Genomic DNA, 23,699 nt, shown 5'->3' with positions numbered 1-23,699 from the left:
CCCCTGCAGCTCGTCCTCCATTTGGGGTAGGCCAGGTCACCATTTTGACCTTGGGTGCACCGTCTAGAAAGGTTGCAGACTACCTCTGACCACGTGTTCCAAGTTGTGCGTCTGACCAGCCAAATTCCGCTGTGATTACCAGAAATGACGAAATCCGAAGCCGTGTATTAGAGACGCGGGGTGTATTTTGGGGTCTGCTACTGGCCACGACTTTTCGCAGAGGTTGAATGAGACGAAGCTACCTTGTGCTTGACGACGGCAACTTTTGTTCCTTGTCTATCTTTCTCTTCTAGTACTCCGTAGTATTCTATTCTCCCTTGATTAAAATTAACTTTTGCTAGTCCTGGTCAGGTCCAGGTACGAGCGGAGGGCGGCGGCGGCGGCCGAATCAACGATTTCCTCCTCTAGAATCTCCGCCCAACCTTCCTTCAATCCCACCTCCATCTTCTTCCTCCTGTCAAGTTCCCTCCTCAATTCTCTTCCCTCCCTTGATGCCAGGTAATACTTTCTGTTCTTATTGAATTATTCTCTAACTAGCCTTGCTTCTTGCTGTCATGGCTTTGATGAAATTGAAATTCAGTTCCTGACATATCAAAACACTGAAATGTTTTCATATTCTTGTTCAGGTGGCTCGATCTATCTGTTAGGACCTGAGCCGTGGGAATCAAGTTCCTGGCTTTGAAGCAAACTCAAACCAGTTTGCCTAAGGTTTGCATGTGTTCTTGGTTTCTTTGCCAGTTTGGACTTGGATTAGTATTCGAATAGTGCCTTTCTGAAAGAGAATAAGCTAGAACTGGTCTGCAGCAAGCCAAAAAACTATCTTGCTAAAAAGAATCTGAACCGAATTTACTTGTTTCGGACTGAACCTTTTCATTCCAACTTTTCTTCAAGTGCTTGAACTTCATTCAGTCCCTTCATTCAAACTGTAGGCTTCTTTGTCCAGACACCTTCAGCTGCCGTGGCCTAGCTTGAACATCTAGCATCTGCAGTTTTCTGAAATATGGTGGTGGTTCCTGATGGTGGTGGTAATGAGAAGAAACCTGATGGCGAGATACACGAAGAAGCCGCAGGAGGACCCGGGAACATCAACGTGAAGGATCACATAGCCCTCTATTTCAGCTCACCCAAAGAAAATGGACACGCCTTCGAGCAGCTGCGGGAGACATCGTACCGGTTCACGCCATACGAGCCGCCGTCCTCCAACCCGCAACAATCAAGCTCCCCTTCCTCCTCTTCCAGGGAGATGATGCTCGGCGACCAACGAAACGGCTCTTCGGGATCCTTCCGCTCGTCTCGACGGTCCTCGAGGCGCTTCGCGATACCTCTGGTGAAGAAGATTGACTGGGGATCCCTGTGGGGCAAGTCCAAGGTGTGGATCAGGAACCCGGTGAACATGGCCCTCTTCGTGTGGATTGTTGCTGTTGGAGTTTCAGGCGCCATCCTCTTCATGGTCATGACAGGGATGCTGAACCGCGTTCTGGACAAGTCCCAAAAGGACACCTGGTTCGAGGTCAACAACCAGATACTGAACGCGCTGTTTACCCTCATGTGCCTGTACAACCACCCGAGACGGTTCTACCACTTGGCCTTGCTCTGCCGGTGGCGAGCCGCCGACATGCTCGCGCTCCGAGAGATGTACTGCAAGGATGGGACCGTAAAGCCCAACGAGAGGAAGCACATGATGGTGGTGGTTTTGCTGCTTCATCTCAACTGCTTTGCCCAGTACGCTCTATGTGGCTTAAATCTTGGCTTGCCAAGGAGCAGGCGGCCGGCGGTGGGTGTCGGGCTGACAATCTCGGTGGCAATATGTGCACCGGCGGTCGCTGGCTTGTACAACAACCTCAGCCCCCTTGGGAAAGACTATGAGGCACAGGCCACCGACGAGGAGTCGGGTTCGCTGCAGCTCGAAAGAAAGACCATCGAGAAGAGGTACTCCTTTGCCATGCAAACTGTCGTCTTCGAGCAGGAAGGTGCGGCGACACCCGCGGAGCATAACCCGGTGTGGAAGGGCGGCGTGCTCGACCTGTGGGACGACATCTCCCTCGCCTACCTCTCCATGTTCTGCAGCTGCTGCGTGTTTGGGTGGAACGCCAGCCGGCTCGGGTTCGGCAACATGTACGTGCACACAGTGACCTTCATCCTCTTCTGCCTGGCGCCCTTCTTCATCTTCAACCTCGCGGCGATCAACATCGACAACGAAGCGGCAAGGGCCGCGCTTGGTATCGGCGGCGCCCTACTCTGCGTTCTCGGCCTACTCTACGGCGGGTTCTGGAGGATCCAGATGCGCAGGAGGTTCAGGCTCCCCGCCAACCACTTTTGCTGCGGCAAGCCGGACGTGACTGACTATTTCCAGTGGCTCTGCTGCTGCCCCTGCTCTCTTGCTCAGGAGGTCAGGACGGCCGATGCCTACCAGATTGTGCAGGAAAATAGGATGCATCACCACCATCGCGGAGACAATGATTCCACCTCCCAGGTCCAGATGCCTAGCCACGGTGATGATGTGCAGCAGCAGCAACAGCCAATGAGGTTTGCAGGTGTCCTCGTACCAAATGGGGCCACTAATACTAGTACCAACACAATACCACCTGCTGTACCTGTAGTTATACATAAATAGATAGCAACATTATGGTTAGATGAACCAGTAAACTTAACTTTAGAGATCCCACAGTAATTCATTGTACATGGAAGAGGATAAGGCATGTAAATTATTATTAGAGCATATACCTCGTTGTAGTTCTGATCCCCTTTCCCTGCTGAATTTTGAGAAATGAAGATGCACCTTTTTGCATTGCTGTACATGTTAACACTCTTTTCTAGGTCAAACTGCAATTGAAAGGGAGGAGAATCTGGCTTGATTTTTGCACAAAGTTACCATACAAACTCTGCACATTTTATCAAGAAACCAGCAGAAAGTTTGTAGCTAAAGAAGGACAAAAAAATTGCACAAGATTACCATACAAACTGTGCACAAAGTTTGTAGCTAAAAGAAGGCAAAAAAAAATTTTATTCGCCCACCGTGGGGCTCGAACCCACGACCACAAGGTTAAGAGCCTTGCGCTCTACCAACTGAGCTAGACGGGCTTTTGAAATGTTACCTCAGTAAACCTTATATGATCTTGCCAACGTCTTATCAACAAAAAAAAAACTGCAAAGAACTGACAAGTGAGAATAGCCATGGATCAGCACAGTACTTTAGTAAAAAGAACAAGAAATAGAACTGGTGATGGCACTCCATCACCAATGGCCATATATGGCAGTCCAACCAATACCGGGAGAGGCTATGGCCACCAACAGGTTATCTATCCCCAACATGTAAGATCTCAAGCATTTCTTTGTTCCAAATGACCAGATATTCTAGTTTCTTGCTCTCCAGCTCATTCATATCGCGCCTTATGTGCACGCATTCTCTTCATATTTAAGAGTCCAGGATCCCTGAAGGTTGTTGGCCATCCAGTTCAATGCAACAGTAATAATAAGTTAGCATTAAGCTGTTGAGAGAAAGGTCTGGTTGTGTGACTGTGCTACAGAACAGAGATGGACTTCTCGAATGAGCTAATGGTTCGACAATGACAGATTGTGCGGGCAGCTAAGATGTGAAATAAACTCAGTCCCAATGGGATGGATGGTGAAATGATTGGCAACGTTCTCCAATTCTTCATGAATGAAGTGTACAGTTTGACTTTATTGGTTTTGAAGCAGATTTGTGTTGCATAGCTCAAGATTTTAAGCCAACAAATCGTATAATTCGACTTTCTACGCTTAATTGTGGCAATTAATTTCCCAAAAAACTTGAGCTAACTCAATACTATATCAGTACTGTGTCCCGTTATGCCATGCTGTACAGTAGCTTATTATTTTCGTCTAACTAGAGTTCGCAGTGGATTAAGAGTCTACCTTAACTCTTCGGAACATTTTTCTAACCTGCATGCATATTATTTGGAGGTGCTAAACAGAAGAGAAGTGATTTAAGAGTCTACCTTCATGATATGGAGGTGCACTGGAGCGTATTTGTGATACCATTTAATCAAGTGGACTGATGATACTAAGCATGTACCTCTCTGAGCTGAAAATCAATCCTGCATAATCAAACCAAACATCAATTTTGAACTTGAGACAGAAGTTCTATTAGTTCATTCGGCCTTGATCCCTACTGAACACCTTAACTGTTGATAGTTGCCTCTGACTGGGCATGATAGAACCAACCTGAACAGCAATGACTTTCTATTTGAATTTATGACATCAATTCACTTTGGATTACCCATTATGAGGGCATAACTTGGAACAACATACAAAATCTCACAGTAGAGCATATGTTAGGAAATTTTAAATAGACCAGGGAACTAAGGGGGTCCCTGACTGTTCAAGAGATGATGAATGGCTGATACAAAACAGAACTGGCATAACTGAGCTGTCATGACCCAGACTGTTTTTGCTGTCACCAGAAATCTCCACAACTGCATTGTCCATTCTTGAAATGGTGAAATCTATTGGCATCTCTGACAATTATAGCCCTTTTCCTGACTAAGGTCATGTACTTGATAACAGTATGGCAATCTCCACAAACACGGAGATTCTTTGTAACAAAAATGGTCTTATCTTCACCAAGAGTGAGGATGCCAAAAGCTATTGCTAACTTTTCGCTGTGGTAAAGAAGTGCCTTTTCCTTTTCCTCGTCCTCAAGATCTTGCAAAACAAAACTGGTATCAGCCTGGTAACCCAGTTTATTAATATCTACGAGGATGCTATCCAACTCTTGATATATCTGAGGTGATTGTGGATGAGATCTGTCTCCACCAATAAATGCATGTAGAGAGCCATTTATCTCGATCCAACTGCAGCCAGGACTCTTCTTAAAACCCTTCTCCTTCTGTAATATTCGAACTTCTGCCGCCTCATCGAATCTACCAGCAGCGCTGAATATGTTGGACAGCAAAACAAAATTGCCAGTCCCCTCAGGTCCTAGTTTCTGGATCATCTTAGCCACTTGCTTTCCCAAGTCAATGTTCTTATGAACCCGGCAGGCACCAAGCAAGGCACCCCATACACGAACATCTGCTTTCAGTGGCATGCTCTGGATATACTGATAAGCTTCGTCAAGGAAACCCCCTCTGGCCAAAAGATCAACCATGCCGATATAGTGCTCCATCCTTGGAGTTATACCATACTTCTGTTCCATCGTGTGAAACCAGCGTTTCCCTTCAGTCACAAGTCCAGAGTGGCTGCACGCCGAAATCAGGCAGATGAAGGTGACATCGTCTGGTTCACAAGCTCGATTCTTCATGTCTAAGAACAATGCAGCGGCTTCTTTCCCGAGTCCATGGATTCCGTATCCCGCGATCATAGTATTCCAGGACACAATATCCCGAGCTGGCATCACATCAAAAATCTGCCTGGACAGATCAATCCTTCCACACTTTGCATACATATCTATCAAGGCATTGCATATAGAGGTTTCAGATGCAATGCCACGGACTATGACAGAACCATGGCTGCACTTCCCATGCTGCAAAGCTGCCAGGTGCGAACAGGCTGGGATGAGGGACACCATCGTGGCAACATCCGGCTCGACATTGCAGGCTTGCATCTTCCTGAAGACGAGAAAGGCTTCGTCTGCCATGCCATTCTGCACATACCCTGATATAAGCGCGCTGTAAGAAACCGTGTCCTTGCCGACCATCTCATCGAAAAGCGCCGTAGCCTCGTCGATCAACCCAGCCTTGGCGTACATCGAGAGGAGCGAGTTCCCCGCGGTCAGGTCAGAGTGAAGCCCAGATTTAGCGAGCAAGACGTGCAGCTGCTTACCAATACGGAGGTCGGCCAGGCTGGCGCAGGCTCGAAGCGCGCTGGCGACAGAGGTTGGAGAAAGAAAACACAGCCCTTGGGCCAGCATGTCCTTGAACAGGCGGAAGGCTTCCAGCATTCGGTTGCAGAGCACAAAGCCGCCGATCAGCGCACTCCAGGTGACGTCGTTCTTATCGGACATGGCCTCGAAGACCCTGCAGGCATAACACAAGTGCCCGCACTTTGCGTACATGTCCAGCAGGGCGGTGCCGACGAGCACCCCGTCCTTGTCGTGGAGGCAGGCACGGACGCTGTAGGCGTGCACTGACTTCCCCTGGGAGAGCGCCCTCTGCTGGGCGAGCAGAGGGAGGAGCGAGACGAGGGTGGAGGCGTTGGGCCTGAGGCGGTGGTCCTGCATGCGAAGGAGGTAGTCGAGCGCGTGGCGGTACATGCCGTGCAGCGCGTACCCGGCGAGCATGGCGTTCCAGGCGACGGCGTCCCTGGCGGGCATCTGGTCGAAGACGTTGGTGGCGTGGCGGAAGAAGGCGCACTTCATGTAGAGGTCGATGAGGGCGGTGGAGACGAAGAGGTCGGCGTGGAGCCCCGCGCGGGCCGCGTGGCGGTGGATGGCGCGGCCGGCGCGGAGGTTGAGGAGCGTGGAGCAGGCCTTGAGGACGAAGGGGAAGGTGTACTTGTTGGGCGGGACGCCGTCGTGGAGCATGGCGCGGTAGAGGACGAGCGCGTCGGCGGCGAGGGCGGGCCCGCGCCAGGAGTAGGCCCGGATGAGCGCGTTGTAGGCGCGCACGTCCGGGTCGGGGATTTGGTCGAACAGGTGGCGGGCGAGGGAGAGGTTGCCGCGGGCGATGTGGTCGTCGAGCTGCTGCTGCTGCTGGAGAAGGCATGCGTCGGAGGGAGGCGCGACGGCGGAGAGGAGGCGGGCGGCGGTCGGAGGAGGCGGCGGCGGGTGGTGTAGTAATGCGGCGGCCGGTTTCAATTTGGTGGCGGGAAGTCGGAGCCGCATCGCGCATGGTTTAACTCGACTGGAGAGGCGAAGAGAAGAAAGTGGACTTTTCCGTTGTGTGGTCTAGGCCATAAGTGGCCCATTCTATCTGTTTGGGCCTAATGTTTTAGTCTCAGTTGTTGGGTTGTACCTCTATTGATGAGAATGTTCCTCTTCACCTAAAATATTGACAAGACACACTGACAGGGTTTTCATAATTCTAGAAACAAAAACGAAAGGGTTTTGACCTTGTGAGGGAGGGCTATAATAATCCTCATAACCATACAGTTAGTGATAATTTTCATGTAAAGATTGTTGACCCAACTTAGTTCCATGAACTCCTAATTCGAAGAGGAGCACAGTCTAAGGTCTTTAGAGTCGTTACAATATCTATGTTTGCAAACACTCATAATATGAAAGCCGCGTGTTGAAAATTAATCACTTTATAGCATATCTTACTATATCTCCATCCATAACCGGGACGTAAAGTCTCTCATGGTTAATTCATGCCTTACAACCCCCAAAACCATATTTCGTAGAACAAACAACTTGTTGAAGTCTTGTGTGCCATAGAATCTTCTTCCTACTCCTTAGGAAGACATGCATACTCTGGTCTAAAAGTGTATATTTAGATATAAAAAAATTATATACGTACTCACTAGAGCCATCACACATTTCATAGATATAAAACAGAAACATAAACGTAAAATTGCAAATACATAGGAGTAATAAAATTAGAGAATTTTTTATCTTTTATGTTGAGGGTCTCATAAATGAGGATCTGCCTATTCCCATGTCTAAAATATATTTAAATCATGAATAAAATTTAACAAAAAATATAGTTCTGCTTTAAAATTATCTATATAGTAGAATTGTGTAAGACGGAATAATATCCTATGAAATGGTTAACTCAAATAAGTAATAATCATGTGGGAACAATACAAAATAGTTAAACTTGTAATGTAAATTTTTACATTAATGTGGGAATAGTACACCCCATAGAATGCTAACAAATATTAGCTAAGTTTGTAGAGACAACCAAATGTACATATGGGTTGTATAATCAGTACATTGTCGTTAATGTACATATGGATCACTTCTCCTATTTTTACACTTCAATCATCCTGCGCACACTTATTGTAAATTTGTAATTCTAGCCTATGCACAGTCTTGTACACTCACTGATTGTATATGACAACATCATCTGCTTAAGGAAAATAACGTGTTATGAGTTGAACTCTTTACTAGCTTGCTCAGGTACCACATGACATGATGAACTGGTACGTTGTCTTCATCAAATTGTTTTTTTTTTGTCTTGATATGTCGTCTTCTAACTGCAATCCCTGAATGTATTTATTGTTACTTCTCCTATCTCAGTTCTGAAGTACATGTTAAACATAGTTGTACCCAACACACATATGTGCCAGGCAACACGTATGGTGTAGTACACCAACGGCTAGTTGACCCCAACGGCTACATAGAGTGATTGGCTCGTTCCTTTTTATCTCCTGCCTTCTTTGTAATCCTCTTGCCCTCTTTGTAATATCAATTATGTCTTTCCATGTATGTGTCACAGATGGGGCTTTTCCATCTAATATAACACGTAACCGAGGCCAGGTAGAGGTCATCGTTTCCACCAACAGTACATACATACAACTTGTCTTGATATCTTTCATACAAATATGTGCTGCAAGCCTAACCTGTGCCTTGCTTGTTATGTACATGTGCTAAACCCCTCGTCGCAACATGTAGGTTGCCAAAAGAGGGCATTACCTATATGTGTAGAACAGGATGCTCATCGGGTGATTGAAGCCTCCAAGGATTGGTGTCAACGCCCCTCCTCCAACACCTCAGATTCCTATCAGAAAACGAGTAGCGAGCCCCTTCATCAGTGTACGAACACAACTGAATTCATAAATATAAACAGGGTTCGATTGATTTGTAGTTTACCAGATCGGACTGGTATTCGAAGCTTGCCAATGACACACTGTTGGGACGTGGCGAGTCTGGCGGCGAGTCTGGAAACTCGTCAACCAAACTTGGCTCGTCTACTGAACCTGTGTCGTCTCTGCATATCAACTCGTGTGCCATCTCAAGGTTGGCAACAACGTCTGATATGGCCAGCCGGTCCTTCACATCCAACTTCACACAACATCGTGCCGTCCATGCCACACGCTTCAGCGCCTGCAGCTGCCATGGCGTTGGCTCCGGTACAGGTCGCCTGTCTAGAAAATCCGGTATGATGGGTACAGTTCGCCTGTCCGGAAAATTGGGTAAGATTTGGAGAGCTCCAAGTCTCTTTCCTTGCGAAAATGCCTTTTTCCCTGTCAGAACCTCTAGCATCACCACACCCAAGCTGTACACGTCGATCATGGGACTCAAATGACCACGGGCCATGTACTCGGGGGCGATGTACCCGACTGTGCCTACAACCTGGGAGACTTCCACTGCCGTGTCCCATGCGACCGACGAGCCAAAGTCCGACACATGCGGCACCCAATTGGCATCGAAAAGGATGTTAGCCGACTTGGTATCACGGTGGATGATCGGTGGCTTGGCATGGCAGTGCAGGTGCTCAATGGCGCGCGACACATCGAGGAGCACGCCAATGCGCATCTTCCACGACAAAATCACCGGCGACAACTCGAATGAGCCATGGTCAGCATGCAGGATGTCGAAGAGCGTACCGTTCTTGATGAGGTCTAAGACCCCGATTGTGGCCCGATCTCGCGATTGACCCGAGGAATCAAGGGGGAAGGAGGGGGAGAGGTGGAAGAACGCGAAGAACACGAAGAGCAAACGAAGATCCACGCACACCAACCCGATACAATCGATACTTACCCTCGTGGCTCGATGGACCACGCCAATAGAATCACCCGGGAGAGACTCGAGGTAGAATCCCGGAGGAGAGATCGGTGTTGGAGCAAGGGAATTGGTAGGGGAGAGAGAGTGCCTTGCACTAGAATCTCACATAGCAATTCACCAAACAACAACAAGGGTTGCCTTGATTACAGAGGGATGATACCCAAGGGAGACTAAGCTCAAAGTTAGGTTTGAGTTCTAAACAAGTCTAACCAGCTATGGGGGCGAGCTGGGGTCTTATATAGGCATACAAGGCAATCATGGGTCGAAAAGGTACAAGTTGGTGGGTCAAACCCGACGGATCCGGTTTGGGGCCGGTCAGACCGGGCTGTGGACCGGGTGGTCCGGTCACCTGGTCCGGTCGACCGGCCGCAAACCGGAAACCTCGCAGATTCCGTCCGGTTGGCTTCCGGTGCGATGCCTGGGTGCGTCCGGGTCTCGTGGCCCGGTCTGACCGGACTCTCGCGCCGGCCTGTCCGGTCTCGTGGCCCGGTCTGACCGGCCTCGAGGCTGCAGCCGGCCTGTTCCTCCCTCCTCTTCTTCCTCTTCCTTCTCCTCTTCTTCCCTTCTTCTTCTTCCTTCTTCCATGCACCATGGGGGTTCCTTCTCTCTTGGTCCTTGTCGACGTCGGCACCTATAGACATCATGATAGGCATGAGGTAGCATGCCATTCAAGTTGGTGTTGAGATCGACCATAGAGAGGAAGGAGTTCACCTTGACATATATGGCGGGGTTTGATGTTGTTGGTCCACTTGGGGGACTCCTTGGCCATGGTGTAGCGTCGACGATAGGCGGGGCTGCATCATCTCCCCCCCCTTGGGGAAGAGTCGTCCTCGACTCTTGCTCCTCCTCACCAATGAAGTAGACGGGAAGGACTTGTATAGCTGCCCTTGTGCCCTTAGGGAAACTCGTCGTAGTGCGGGCGTTTTTGTTGTAGTCCATCACGGGTCTCCCATGTAGTGGTGGAGGGGCCGAGTCTCGGTCGAAGAAGAACAAGGGGAAAAACAACTTGCAAAAGGAAAGCTTGTGGATGCCAATTTGGTGACCGGCGAACAAGAGGCTCTCAATCAAATACGAAGCATCAAGTCGTTTCTCCAAAAGGCATTGGGCAAAAATGGTGATCAAAAGAGTGTCTATGTATCCAAAATGTGATAGGACAAAAGTTTGTGCAAGTAAAAGTTTGCTTTGGAAGGTGTCAAAAATGTGGTGTGTAGCATTGTCCCACACAAATGGAACAATCAAAAGGCAAGTATCGGCGGCAAAATTTGGGGCAAAATTGATATGTGCAATGGCAAAGCTATGGAGACTTTTAACTTGGGAAAGTATGGTTGGCGTGAGCCGAGTATGGGTATCCTCAAGTGTCAAAGAATCCATTGCAAATGCCAAAGATGAAATGAGAAATTCAAAGAAGAGCAACTTTTGTTGTAACTTGTGGCACAAGGTGCATAATGTGTCTCTCACATTTATGACATGATCCTTGAGATTCTCGGAGTGTATGATGATATCATCAATACATACAACAACCATTGTGCCAACAAGATGTGTCAATATATGTTGCATAAGGGGCAAAAGAGGTGACGAGGAGTTGGACCAAACCGGAAACTCGTCAAGACATGGCAAAAGAGGGCGAAAGTTTTTGGGGACATACCCTTTGGTGTGTATCCCATGTATCTCGTTCTTGTTGGGGTAGCTCTCAATTGCACGTTTGGTGAGCTCATGCTCCGTAGCGGTGGAAGTGATCGGTCGGGTACCTATACACACAATGGAGAGAACAAAAAGCGTGTGTGCATGGTAGAGGAACACATCATCCATCATGATGTTCCATGTCTTGTGCACATCACCATTAGTGTCAATCAAGATAGTATGAAATGCATGGCGATGGTGCATATGGCAAGAAGGTGCATTCATGGCATGTGGTAACTCATGATCATCAAAAGTAGAGAAGGCTATGGGGGCCATCTCATGGATAATGAAATAAGCATTCTTGCATACCAAGCATAAGAAAGAGCAATTGTTCGCAATCTTGGATGCAAGGATCATGGAATAGTGTAAACATTTGGGACAAAGCATTTGGAAGCTAATGTCATCCTTGTCATTATCATTGCAAGCAATACATGGTAAAGAGTAAGTGGTCGACATATTGCAAGCAATGGTGGAAAAATTGAAGCTCTCATAGCATGGCATGGTCATGGAATCACAAGAATTCACTTCCACATGATCAACAATGTTATCAAGCAAAGCATCACATGGGAATAAGAAAGAATCAAGTGACGTAGCCAATGTATCATCAAGATCATGCATGCGCTCATAAGTCATCATGTCCACTAGTGGGATCATGGCATCATCAACACCTATGTTGTTACCTTTGTAGGCCGACTCATGTGAAGTAGGTGTTGTGGAAGTAGGAGGATCCATGTGGTCGACATGTCCATCTTGGAGCAAGCATGGTGAGATATCATCATCTTCATGCACCATGTACATCTTCTCCATGAGCGGGAACTCGTCCTCCGTGGAACCTAGTGCAACATAAGAAGACACAAGCGAGGGAGAGGTTAATGTGTTAGCAAATGCGATGTCCTCCATGGACCTATCATCTACCTCTCTCAACTCACTTTGTGTATCACTCATGTCCTCCAAATGGAAGCACTCAAACTCACATATGGGGTGGAAGTCACTCAACTCACTATCACTCTCGCTCAAGTGGGCTAAGTGGCTCTCATGCTCACATGGGATTGGTACCAACTCATCAATCAAGCATATGGGAGTAGGCTCGACTTGCTCATCTCCATGCGCCTCCTTGGTTGAAGGGAACTTCCCATGCTCAACCATCTCAACTCCATGCGCCTCCGTAGGTGAAGGGAGAATCCCATGCTCACCATGCTCAACTCCATCGCCTCCTAAGTCGTCCTCAAGTGGTGGCATCTTGGAGACTTGTGCATTGAGCTCGTCGAAGTAGAGCTTCTTGGCGCTTGGCGTTGTGCATTGCCATGCCGTGTGACCCTTGGCCTTGCACACCTCACATAGGAGATTGGGACATTCCCGTGGAGGGTGGCCATGTTGCTTGCACTTGTAGCATCGGAGTCCATAGGCATATGACGAGGTAGGGGCCATTGTGGTGGTGGCGCAAGAGGTAGAAGTCGCCTTATGAGGAAGGTCTTCATGTCGAGGCTCTCGTCTTCTTGCCTCATCACCATGTCTTGAGTGGTGTCGTCGAAGATCATGTGTGGAGGGATGTCGATGTAGACCATGAGGTGGTGGTGGTCGACGACGATCATGAGATGGTGTGAGTCGATGACGGTCCTTGCCTTGCCTAGATGATGGCTCATGCGACTTGGCATGTTGCTTGTGGCGCCTAGAGGAGCTTGGAGAAGCGTGTCGATGGCGATCATGTTGGGGACGCTCTTGGTACTCCACATGATGTCCTTGATCTTGTGCATAAGCACTCTCATGATGGCGCCTTGAGGAGCTCGGAGAAGTGTGTCGATGCCGAATATGTTGAGGACGCTCTTGATGATCCACATGATGATGCCATCGTTGAGGTCCTCGATCTTCATATGTAGCTCCATTGGCCAAGTATGGGTATGTGGGAGCATCGGCGGTGTACAAGGTGGAGTCGAGGTGAGGCTCCGCCATGGTGTCGATGTCGTAGGCGTGGCGTTGCTCCACCATGTCGTCCATGCTTGATGAGCCATTGTCGATGTAGATCTCGTCGATGTCATCCTCAAGGTGGTGCTCCACCATGTCGTCCATGTTGGCGATGCTCTCGGAGCCAAAGTCGGTGTAGAGCTCCTCGATGTCGGTCATGTAGGCGATGCTTGCGGAGCCATAGTCGGTGTAGAGCTCCACATGTTCCTCCACATCCGTGGTGCTTGAAGAGGCATCCTCCTCGAAGTGCTCCGTGTACTCCTCCGTATCTTCTTCGTCGCTATACATGTTAGCAAGACGGTATCTATATGGTGTATGTTAGTGGAAGAACACTACCTCGCAATCTTACCGTGGTATGACAAGATTGGAGTGATCCAACAAACCGAGAGTTAGAACAATTGTATCGGGCACTCACACAAAGACACACGCAAAAGCTAGCAAATATGGTGGTAGGTGAGTGTGGTGGAAAACCAAAAGATGAAATCCGAAATCAAGTGTGTTGTTAAGGGTGGGTGAAGTCCAAAAACTCAAATGTCAAAGCGATGATCACTATAAACACGGAAAAGATGTGGAACTCACACACCGGATAAGCGGGGTTAGTGCGACCAAGGAATGAGCGGAAAAGTGTATAAAGCCCGAAAGCAAGGTTGCTCGGTGTCACACTAACACAAGGAGAGGCAAAGCTTTGGTTGCAAATGAAAAGACAACAAGATTCACACGCGGCCTCTCTTCTCTTCTCTCTTTGCTTAAAAGCTTTTTCTCTCTTGTATATGGTGGCACTTGCACTCGTTTTTATCTTTGGTGGCACATGGACACTTTTGTATGTATGGGTATATGGATGTATGTATGTATGGTGCTACTCGCACTCTTTTGCTCTATTGTGCACTTGCACTCTTTTTGTGTTTTGGCGGCTTTTTCTCACACTATGTTAGCGTTAGCTCGCTTTTGCTATCTTGCCACACGAGTGTTTGCTTGGGTGCCTTACTCAACGCGACACACACACCTCACAATGCGGGGCCACGTGCAATGTCTCGCAACACTAGACAAGCAATGCTCGATAGGATAGATCGCAAAAGGAAGAGGGTTACAAGGGTCACTGCAAGTTATACCTGCGATGGTGGTGGTGGTGGTGGTGGTGGTGGAGATCGCCGGACGACGAGGTCGAAGACGAGGAGCCCGGTCGCTGGTCCGGTCGGACCGGAGCTGGCGCCGGCGTGTCCGGTCTGGGGCCCGGTTGGACCGGATCCTGGACCGGCTGTCCGGTTTGCGGCCGGTTGGCCGGGTTCTGCGCCGGATGGTCCGGTCTGGGGGCCGGTTGACCGGGTTTGAAACCGGGTTCGTCGATTTGGAGCTTTCTCTCTCCTGTTCTTCCCCAAACCAAGACCAAATCGACCAAATCGAAGGAAAACGATGGAATTGGGGGCTAGAAAGTGGGGGAAATAGTAGATCAAGCACCTCAACACCAAATCCATGGACCAAAACCACTCAAAACGCAACCAAATCGCAGATCCATCCAAAGGCAAATTAGGGCTATTTTTTGGGGATTTTTGGGGAAAATTTTTAGAGGGGAATTGGATGGGTGGGGGGTCAAATTCGCGGAAACCAAAGGCTGCTGATACCATATGATGAGGTCTAAGACCCCGATTGTGGCCCGATCTCGCGATTGACCCGAGGAATCAAGGGGGAAGGAGGGGGAGAGGTGGAAGAACGCGAAGAACACGAAGAGCAAACGAAGATCCACGCACACCAACCCGATACAATCGATACTTACCCTCGTGGCTCGATGGACCACGCCAATAGAATCACCCGGGAGAGACTCGAGGTAGAATCCCGGAGGAGAGATCGGTGTTGGAGCAAGGGAATTGGTAGGCGAGAGAGTGCCTTGCACTAGAATCTCACATAGCAATTCACCAAACAACAACAAGGGTTGCCTTGATTACAGAGGGATGATACCCAAGGGAGACTAAGCTCAAAGTTAGGTTTGAGTTCTAAACAAGTCTAACCAGCTATGGGGGCGAGCTGGGGTCTTATATAGGCATACAAGGCAATCATGGGTCGAAAAGGTACAAGTTGGTGGGTCAAACCCGACGGATCCGGTTTGGGGCCGGTCAGACCGGGCTGTGGACCGGGTGGTCCGGTCACTGGTCCGGTCGACCGGCCGCAAACCGGAAACCTCGCAGATTCCGTCCGGTTGGCTTCCGGTGCGATGCCTGGGTGCGTCCGGTCTGTGGCCCGGTCTGACCGGACTCTGCGCCGGCCTGTCCGGTCTGTGGCCCGGTCTGACCGGCCTCTGGGCTGGCCGGCCTGTTCCTCCCTCCTCTTCTTCCTCTTCCTTCTCCTCTTCTTCCCTTCTTCTTCTTCCTTCTTCCATGCACCATGGGGGTTCCTTCTCTCTTGGTCCTTGTCGACGTCGGCACCTATAGACATCATGATAGGCATGAGGTAGCATGCCATCCAAGTTGGTGTTGAGATCGACCATAGAGAGGAAGGAGTTCACCTTGACATATATGGCGGGGTTTGATGTTGTTGGTCCACTTGGGGGACTCCTTGGCCATGGTGTAGCGTCGACGATAGGCGGGGCTGCATCAGTTCTTCATGTACTCATAGACGATCAGCCTCTCCGGCTGCTGTTCCGGCTCTTTTCTCCGCCTTGTTAGTAGACCCTTTTTCTTCTTTTCCGTATTAGCTTGCAGGTGCTTGTCCTTGCCTACAGTCATACATGAGCCAAGGAGACGGACGATGTGTTTGTGTCGGAGCCGTGATAGGATGTCGAGCTCCGTGCGGAACTCCTCCTCTAAATTGCTTGAGCCGTAGTTCTCCCGAAAAGTGTTTGAGTGGAACTCCTCCTGTAAATAGCCTGAGTGTAAGTTCTTCATGCGCTTCACGGCCACCTCTCGCCCATCGTGAAACCTGCCACGGTACACCGTTCCAAAGCTGCCTTCACCGATCACGGCGTCAAGGGAAAAGTTATTGGTGGCAGACATTATCTCCGCGAATGTGAATTCCTGGGTTCCTTCTGGAACTACCTCCTGAGCAATCTCTGTAAAGTCCTAAAAAAGAGACCGCAAATGAGCATTCAATGAGCACATACCTCTTTATCATGTAGCATGCATGTCAATTTCTTAGTCTAGTCATCTGCAAGGACCAATTTGTATTGAAGTTGTACCTACCTGCAGTTCGGATGGCTGTGGAAGTTGAGACGGTTCAGCACTCGTCGAATCATCTTGAATAAGGATGTTGTAGATTCGTTCAAGGCGGCGTGTTATGCCAATGTGGCTGATCACAGGGAAGATGATGAGGTAGAAGTCGATCTTGCTCTGCACCTCCCTGAAACTCTCGGCCTGCCTGCCGGCCATGACCAACTGGTACGCCGCACTCCTCCCCTGGCAGGACACAACGAGCTCGTGGGCGTCCCGAAGCGCGCCACCTAGCCCGGCCAGCTGTTCCGCCGCCTCAGGGTCTTGCACGTGCGGAAGCAGCTGTGCGATCATGAGGACACGACGCGCGAGCTGCTCACACTCTTTTCTGTTCTGCCGGGCCGTCAGGGCAGCCTGCAAGATCATAGAGATGAGCCCGCCGACATCTGCGCCAACCAGCTGCGCCACGGTCGCCGCCTGGCCCAGCCCAGTCAACAGCGCCATAGCAGCTGGCTCTACCTGCGGTGCCGAATGACGGAAAAAAATGAGGTCTGACGAATTCTAAAGCACCAAAAAATTGATTCAAACTATCAAAGTTGTTTAGACAGTTAATAATTTATATGATCCTAGTAGTATTTATTTATTACAATGTTAACGCGAAACGCACTTTTGAAACCTGGGTGCGCATGCACCCAGTTTTTCAAAATTGAAAAATATGCTATTTAAAAGTCTTAAATTTTTTTTGCATGTACGTATTATGTTGATACTTACTCGTGTAAGCTTTCATGAAAAAATACGATTGGATGAACACGAAAATGAAAAAATGTTCAAATGTTTTTATAATGTTTGGATTTGTACTATTCACAAGAATAGAAATTTCCATTTTCTCATTTTTGTGTAGGTCACATACAATCGTATTTTTTAGTGAAAACTTACACTAGTAAATATCAATATAATACTACCTCTGTCCATAAATAGATGCCAAAAGTTTGTCTAAATTTAAATGTATCTAGCCATGATTTAATATATAGATACATCCAAATTTGAATAAATTTTTGGCATCTATTTATGGACGGAGGGAATATGTAAATGCAAAATTTTATTTCAATTTTTTTTAACTTTGAATAGCGTTATTTAAAAAAATTATAAATGGGTGGGTGCATCAAGGTTTCGTTTAGTATTTTCCAATGTTAATGCCAATATATTCAGATAGAAACAGAACCAGCAGGCCGATAATGAATCTTTAATACCATCGAGAAGTACCGAGAAAAGATGTTATACCCAATTGTCAAATCAACCGCTAGTGTTCTATACCCAATTGCAAAAATTCAGGAAAAAATGCTCCTTCCCCTCAGATATTCGCAACCGCCGGGCCCACAAATCCGGCTGACAGCCTCGCCCCTAAACACTGCCTGCCGCCGCCCCCTAACCGCGGCCGCGCGCATCCTACCGGAGCCGTCGCTCCCCAAAATTTGATGGGCCACCGTGCCCACAGCCAAGCGCATCCTACCTACCGGAGCAGCCGCGACACAGAAGATGCGAGAGGAGAGAGGGGGAAGAGAGCGAGATGGGAGACTGACCTCTGCCGCCGCCGACGTCCTCGTTTTGCAGTGGCCGCTACAGGTGGTTTTGTGGTCTTGGTTTGCCGCGTGAGGCTGGTTTCCAGGAAGCTCCTCCTAGAAGACTACTACTGCTGACTTCCGCGCGGTCTCGCATCTGTGTACTGTACTGTGCTGATGTGCGGCCCTTCCTTTTCTCCCATCAGCCCTTTTTTCGAAATATCTATTACTATATATTACCCAATTTCTAATACGTGCCAGGGCACTGTCTTGTCTTACACGGTGCCCACCTCTCTCCGTCCGATCGAAATCCAGCGTCCAGATCAAGTTCTCGCTAAGGACATGTACAATGGTTTAGGCCCAGTTCTTTTGGCGGCTTCTCGGAGAAGCTGCCCTCCCCCAGCTTCCTGGGGAAGCCGGTTCTAAAATTTTCCGAGGCTTCTAGAACAGCTAAGGCTAAACTAATTTGGAAGCCTCACAAAATTTTGTCACCGGCTTCCCCAGGAAGCTGGGGGAAGGGCAGCTTCTCGGAGAAGCCGCCAAAAGAACTGGGCCTTAGACAACTATGGGCTGTATGGTACATCCATATCATCTACAGACATCAGTGGAGACGCTCGATACAGTGGGCTGTCTTTTTCAAGTGTCTATAAGAGAAACCGTCAGTTGCGCTGAAGAATAGAGACTTTTTCCTAGCGAGATGGAGCTTAACGACGACCTAGCATAAAACGGAGAAAAAGCTGTCTGTAGCTACCGATTATTTCGGCTCTCGACCGTCTGCCGAATTGCAGACAGACTCCATCTCTTTTCTCACTCTCACGCCTCCACATCATGAAACATCTGACATGGCACCTCTTACGTGACTGCCGACGGTGGACTACTGTACATGCCCTAAAGTCCAAAACAAGGACGGATCCCCTTTTCGACAACTATTCAAAATCGACTTGCCTTCTTCTTCCTCGTTCGTGTCCCTCTCCCTCGTTTCCGTTGTCCCTCACGCAGCACTGCTCCGTCCCCCACAAGAAATCTGCCTTGTCGGCGGCGAGTTGGTCTCGGGGAAGGTTCTCATGTAGTGTTGGGCACTTGGGAGAGCAGAATCAGTGTTGGGAACTAGCGGATCGACTCTTCCTCATCCGATTTCATCGCATTTGAGGTGATGTTTGGTTTGGCTTGGAGCTGTCTGCCAGAGCGCCTTCTAGGGTTTGGTTCTACGTCTGCATATGGTCGTTGTTCTCCGTCTTGAGCGGGTGAGTGCCTCGATTTTGACCGTCTCATTTGTTCTTCATCTTACCGCTGTTGCGATTTATGTTCAACGCACATTCGGATTTTGAGGGGCAGGTACATCCCCGGCTAGTCTAGGTCGCTAATCATGTTTCCTTGTTGAAATCACGTGTTTAAGTAGCTGACCCTGTTAGTCCGTTCTAGTTCCCCCATTGTTCTGCAATGCTTCATTGATGTAATTTTCGCTTCGGTGTGTACCCCTAATTGGTAGTGTAGGTGTTGATTATCTCAACGAATAATCTCCAGAGTTTTTGTGTTGCTATTGCCCTTGCTATTGTACTTATTGCCCAGCTTTTACTTCAATTTTTCTCTAGGTTATATGCAAAACAATTTTCAAGTTCCTTGGGGCCGACGACTCCAATGTTACCACTTAAGAACTAGAACTAGATCCACACACGAACCAAAACACTTAAAGAGCTACACTCACACACGAACCAAAATACTTAAAGAACTACACCCACACAGGAACAAAATACTCGACACTGCCACTCGGTCCACACACGATGAGCTAGACACCTGGACTCGACACTGCCATTACTCGCACACATATACTAATCAGTTGTCGAAATCTTCCTCCTCGCTGGGGGTGTCCTCTGAAGCGGTACTTGAGAGGTTGTTCAGCCATTGTTCATCATTAGGTAACCATGCCGGCGTATCTCCTTTGGCGTACTCCGCTTCATATTCGGCCCTCCTCTGCCGCTATCCCGCCCTCTTCTCTCTCCTCGACGACTGCTTCTCCTTCCAGAATGCGCGTGTGGCTTGGACGTCTTCAGGATGGTCTCTGCGCCACTACGCCATGAACTGCTCGTCCTCCTCGGTGATATCAATCCGCTGCTGACCATCGCTGTACCGCCGCGCTTCACCCTCTCAGCGAAGTAGCGGTTGAGGAGCGAGACTCTGGGCTTCAGTCAGAGACCTGACCTCTGGGAAGTTCATTTCGTTGCGTGGCCGGCCAAATCTCCACGCCGCAACGTCATATGCGCGGGCAACAACCTCATTCGTGTAGAAGGTGCCGAGCCACAGACACGCACACCACCGGCGGTGATTTCAGCTACGAAATGGCCCGCAGGCCGCTTCAAATGCCGAGGAAGCCCATGTTGCTACGACGACGAGGAGTCATCTAAACGGCAGCGGAGCTCAAAGGATTATGTGGTGGTGTTGGAGGAGAGAAGTGTTGCTAGTGGTGTTGGAGGAGAAGACATGGCTATATATAGGGCGGCAAGGGGATGAAACGGCGAGAATACTTGGCGGGAGAGAATGTGCGCGAGAAAAATGGCGGGAAATCATGGTGGGAAAGAAAGGGCGGGAGAACGAGCAGGAAAGCTTGGCGGGAGAAATTGGGCGGGAAAGCTGTGCCGACGGCATTGCCGTCGGCACAGATACATGAACTATGCCGACGGCCGTGCCGTCGGCACAGGTTAGCGCCGTTTCTCCCCTGTCACGGCGGTGTCGGTGTCCCCACCAGGCGGAGCCTGTGCTGACGGCCGCCCTCGGCACAACTGCCTATGTGCCGACGGCTAGATCCGTGGGAGGGCGTCGAGGCGACCTGTGCTGATGGCCCCGATATTTTGCCGTCGGCACCTTGTGCCGTTCCCGTAGTGTATTTAGTATCATTCATATTGTTCCTGCTGCCTTTTGTTTGCCTTCATGTGAGTGTGTGACATTCTGTTTCGGTAATGTTGAACATCCAGAACTCCAAATGCGATATTATCATGGTTAGTTCGTATTGTTTGATCTTCCCCTCATATACCTCCAGTAAACCTAATGTAAAGACTAGGAAGTTATATCAGGATTGTTATATCAGGTACTAGTATGTTAAGTTTCTATAGCAGGTTTGTGCTTAGGTACTAGTACGTTAACTTTCTATAGCATCTAGCGTCCGTTCTTGGATAACTGTAAGTGTAGCTTTATTGCTTCTCCATTCATAAAACTGTCTGTTTTATTTTTCTAAAGAACGTGGATTCTTATACGTTGTACATGGATCCTTTGGACGAAGTCAGGTTTTCATCGAGGAGCAGAGAGCTAGTTGAACAGATTGTTTCATCAGGAAGTGATCTATAGTAGACATTTGGGGGTTGGGTTCTGCTTTGGTGGTTCTACGTAAAGTCTTTAGAGCATCTCTAGCAGATCCCTCATCCGACCCCGTCCGCGTAATAATCGCCGATTTCCGGTTCGAAGGGTTAAAAAAGGACCGTTTAGATCACGCATTGGCCCCCCATTTTTAAAAAAAGCCGGCCGCTCCGATTCGCGCCGCGCAACCCCCAAGTTCCCGGGTCGGAGGGGCTGTGCGAGCGCGGCCTCCATCCATTTCCCCCCTAGCGCGAAGGAACTTTCAGCTCGTCCCTTTCCCGCTTCCGCTCCACCTGCCGCTCCCGATTCCGCCGCCCCCACCCATCTCCGGCCACCAGAGCCCCCACGTCCGCCCGACATGGACGCAATCAACCCTCCGCCGCTCCCGGGCCAGGCCGCACCGCGCGGACCAGCTGCAGCGACCACATCTGGATCCAGCGCCGCCGCGGCAGCCACCACCAAAGGCGCCGTGGTCGCCGCGCCTCCCGCTGCTGCAGGTGCCGGAAAGCGGAAGCGGCTGTTGCAGCATGTCGTCCCCGCGCCTCCCGTTGGCCCGGCGCTCCCCGCTGCAGTTGCCCTTGCCATCCCGGCCAAGCGGGTGAAGCGGTCGAGCAGCAAGGTGGCGGCCACGGCGCCGGCGCCGAAGAAGGATGCGAAGAAGCCACCCGCGGCAAAGATGGCATCGCTGACTGCCTTGACAGCCGCGTTGGTGCCTACAACGACGGAGCTGGCTGATGCGCGCAAGGTGGTCGATGAAAGTCCCGCGGTTGATGACGCGCCGGAGTCGTACGTTGACATGCTCAACGATGCTGCCGTGGACATCGACTCGCCGCCGCTTGCGGATTACGGTGACTACAACGGCAGATTGGAGGAGGGGCTCGAAGGCAAGGAGTTTGAGGAAGAAGAAGACGCCGGCGGCGATGGAGAAGATTAATTGGAAGAGATCGAGGAGGGGGCATTCGATGGGGCGGTGGCCAAGGCGAAGGGGAGAGCGATTCGGACCGGCAACTACTCCGAATTCGATGACGTGATCTTGATCCGTGCTTGGGAGGCGGTTTCGATGGATGCTGTGACCGGCACCGACCAAACCGGCAAGTGGTATTGGCAACGCATCGAGGATAAATTATTCCAATTGATGTTGCCTCTCTCTACTACCCCGACCCGCTCCTACCGCTCGCTCCAAGGCCGATGGGACACCATCAAGATGGCGTGAAGCCGGTGGTCAGGTTGCATCGAGGGCGTGAGGAACGCGCCACCGAGCGGCACCAACGTCGGCGATTGGGAAGCTATTGTGCAGCAAAGGTTTCGGGAGATGCCGGGTTTGAAGCACGCACCGTTCAAACTCGCTCATTGCTATGCCCTTCTTGAGCACAATCTGAAATGGAAGTTGAGGGACAAGAGGCGCCACCACCGAAGCACAAGCTTATCGAGTTGGAGGACGCGGAGGAGGATGACGTGCTTGATACCAAGAAGAACAATAAGGACAAGAGGCCGGATGGATGCAAGGCGAGCAAGGACAAGATCAAGAAACAAGGAGAGGCCGCATCATTGTCTCTCAAGATTGATGTGATGGTCAAATCCAAAGAGGTGTTGTTGATCAGAAGTTTGGCAGCGAAGAAGGAGATGATGGAGGCGAAAGCAAAGGAGAAAGAGGCAAAGTGGGCGACACTCCGGGAGGATGCAAAGCGCAAGGCCAACATTGAGGAGAAGAGAGCACGTGCTGAGGAGCACCGTGCCATGGCAGAGCTTATCACGGCGGAGAATGCCAGTATGTTGATGAACCCTGTCGCCATGGATGAGGAGACCCTTGAGTGGTGGAAGCTCACGAAGACACAGATCTTGGCGCGGAGGAGGGAAGCTGCATGCGCTGCCATGGCTGCCGCGATGATTGCCGGAGGTGGAGACGCTACGGCGAGCGGCAGTGGCCATGTCGATGCGCCAGAAAGGGACGATGGCGCGTGATCACTTCCCTCTTTCATGATGTGATATTCGATCTTCTTTTGGTGCCATGTTTCATGTATGATTGAGTACTTTAAACAATCTATTTTGCATGATTATGTTGCTGCATTTGAGAATTATCGAATAATTTGGATAAACCCTGTGCTTGCGGTTTTTGGTTCGCAGTCCAGACGCGCCAAACGCGGCCCACATAACAGCATATTCCCGAATATGTTGCTATGCAGGCCGCGTTTGGCGCGTCTGGACTGCGTTGTCGTTTTTCGGCCTCTAAAACGCGTTTGGGGTGGCCAGGATAGGTGGATTTGGGGTTTGCGGTTTTGGGATCTGCTAGAGATGCTCTTAGGTGGGATATGTATACACGAAAATAGAAAACATCTAGCACATATTGCTGATACATATGGTGTCATA

The 23,699-nt window shown here is 49.7% G+C and overlaps 3 protein-coding genes and 1 non-coding gene across 4 annotated transcripts; 1 reads left to right on the top strand and 3 right to left on the bottom strand.

Annotated features, from left to right (window-relative positions):
* Positions 1-140: 140 nt before the first annotated feature.
* Positions 141-2,780, top strand: LOC124661335. Its single transcript, XM_047199193.1, has 3 exons — positions 141-498; positions 627-708; positions 930-2,780. The coding sequence occupies exon 3, from the start codon at positions 1,001-1,003 to the stop codon at positions 2,612-2,614; it is 1,614 nt and encodes a 537-aa protein (XP_047055149.1). The 5' UTR covers positions 141-498; positions 627-708; positions 930-1,000; the 3' UTR covers positions 2,615-2,780.
* Positions 2,781-3,008: 228 nt separating this feature from the next.
* Positions 3,009-3,081, bottom strand: TRNAK-CUU. The gene has a single exon. It is a non-coding gene; the product is annotated as a tRNA-Lys (tRNA).
* A 1,354-nt stretch (positions 3,082-4,435) lies between these two features.
* LOC124662146 (pentatricopeptide repeat-containing protein At3g16610-like) lies at positions 4,436-6,802 on the bottom strand. Its single transcript, XM_047200026.1, has one exon. It carries the CDS (start codon positions 6,800-6,802, stop codon positions 4,436-4,438), a length of 2,367 nt encoding a protein of 788 aa, XP_047055982.1.
* Positions 6,803-8,392: 1,590 nt separating this feature from the next.
* LOC124661336 (putative serine/threonine-protein kinase-like protein CCR3) lies at positions 8,393-17,109 on the bottom strand. The gene is made up of 4 exons (XM_047199194.1): positions 16,459-17,109; positions 15,883-16,338; positions 8,732-9,475; positions 8,393-8,639 (listed from the first exon to the last, which is right to left on the bottom strand). The coding sequence occupies exons 1-4, from the start codon at positions 16,927-16,929 to the stop codon at positions 8,610-8,612; spliced, it is 1,701 nt and encodes a 566-aa protein (XP_047055150.1). The 5' UTR covers positions 16,930-17,109; the 3' UTR covers positions 8,393-8,609.
* Positions 17,110-23,699: the final 6,590 nt, after the last annotated feature.

Source organism: Lolium rigidum, chromosome 6 (assembly GCF_022539505.1).
Source record: "Lolium rigidum isolate FL_2022 chromosome 6, APGP_CSIRO_Lrig_0.1, whole genome shotgun sequence".
NCBI classification, from domain to species: Eukaryota; Viridiplantae; Streptophyta; class Magnoliopsida; order Poales; family Poaceae; genus Lolium; species Lolium rigidum.
This window is presented reverse-complemented; position numbering and strand designations above follow the sequence as displayed.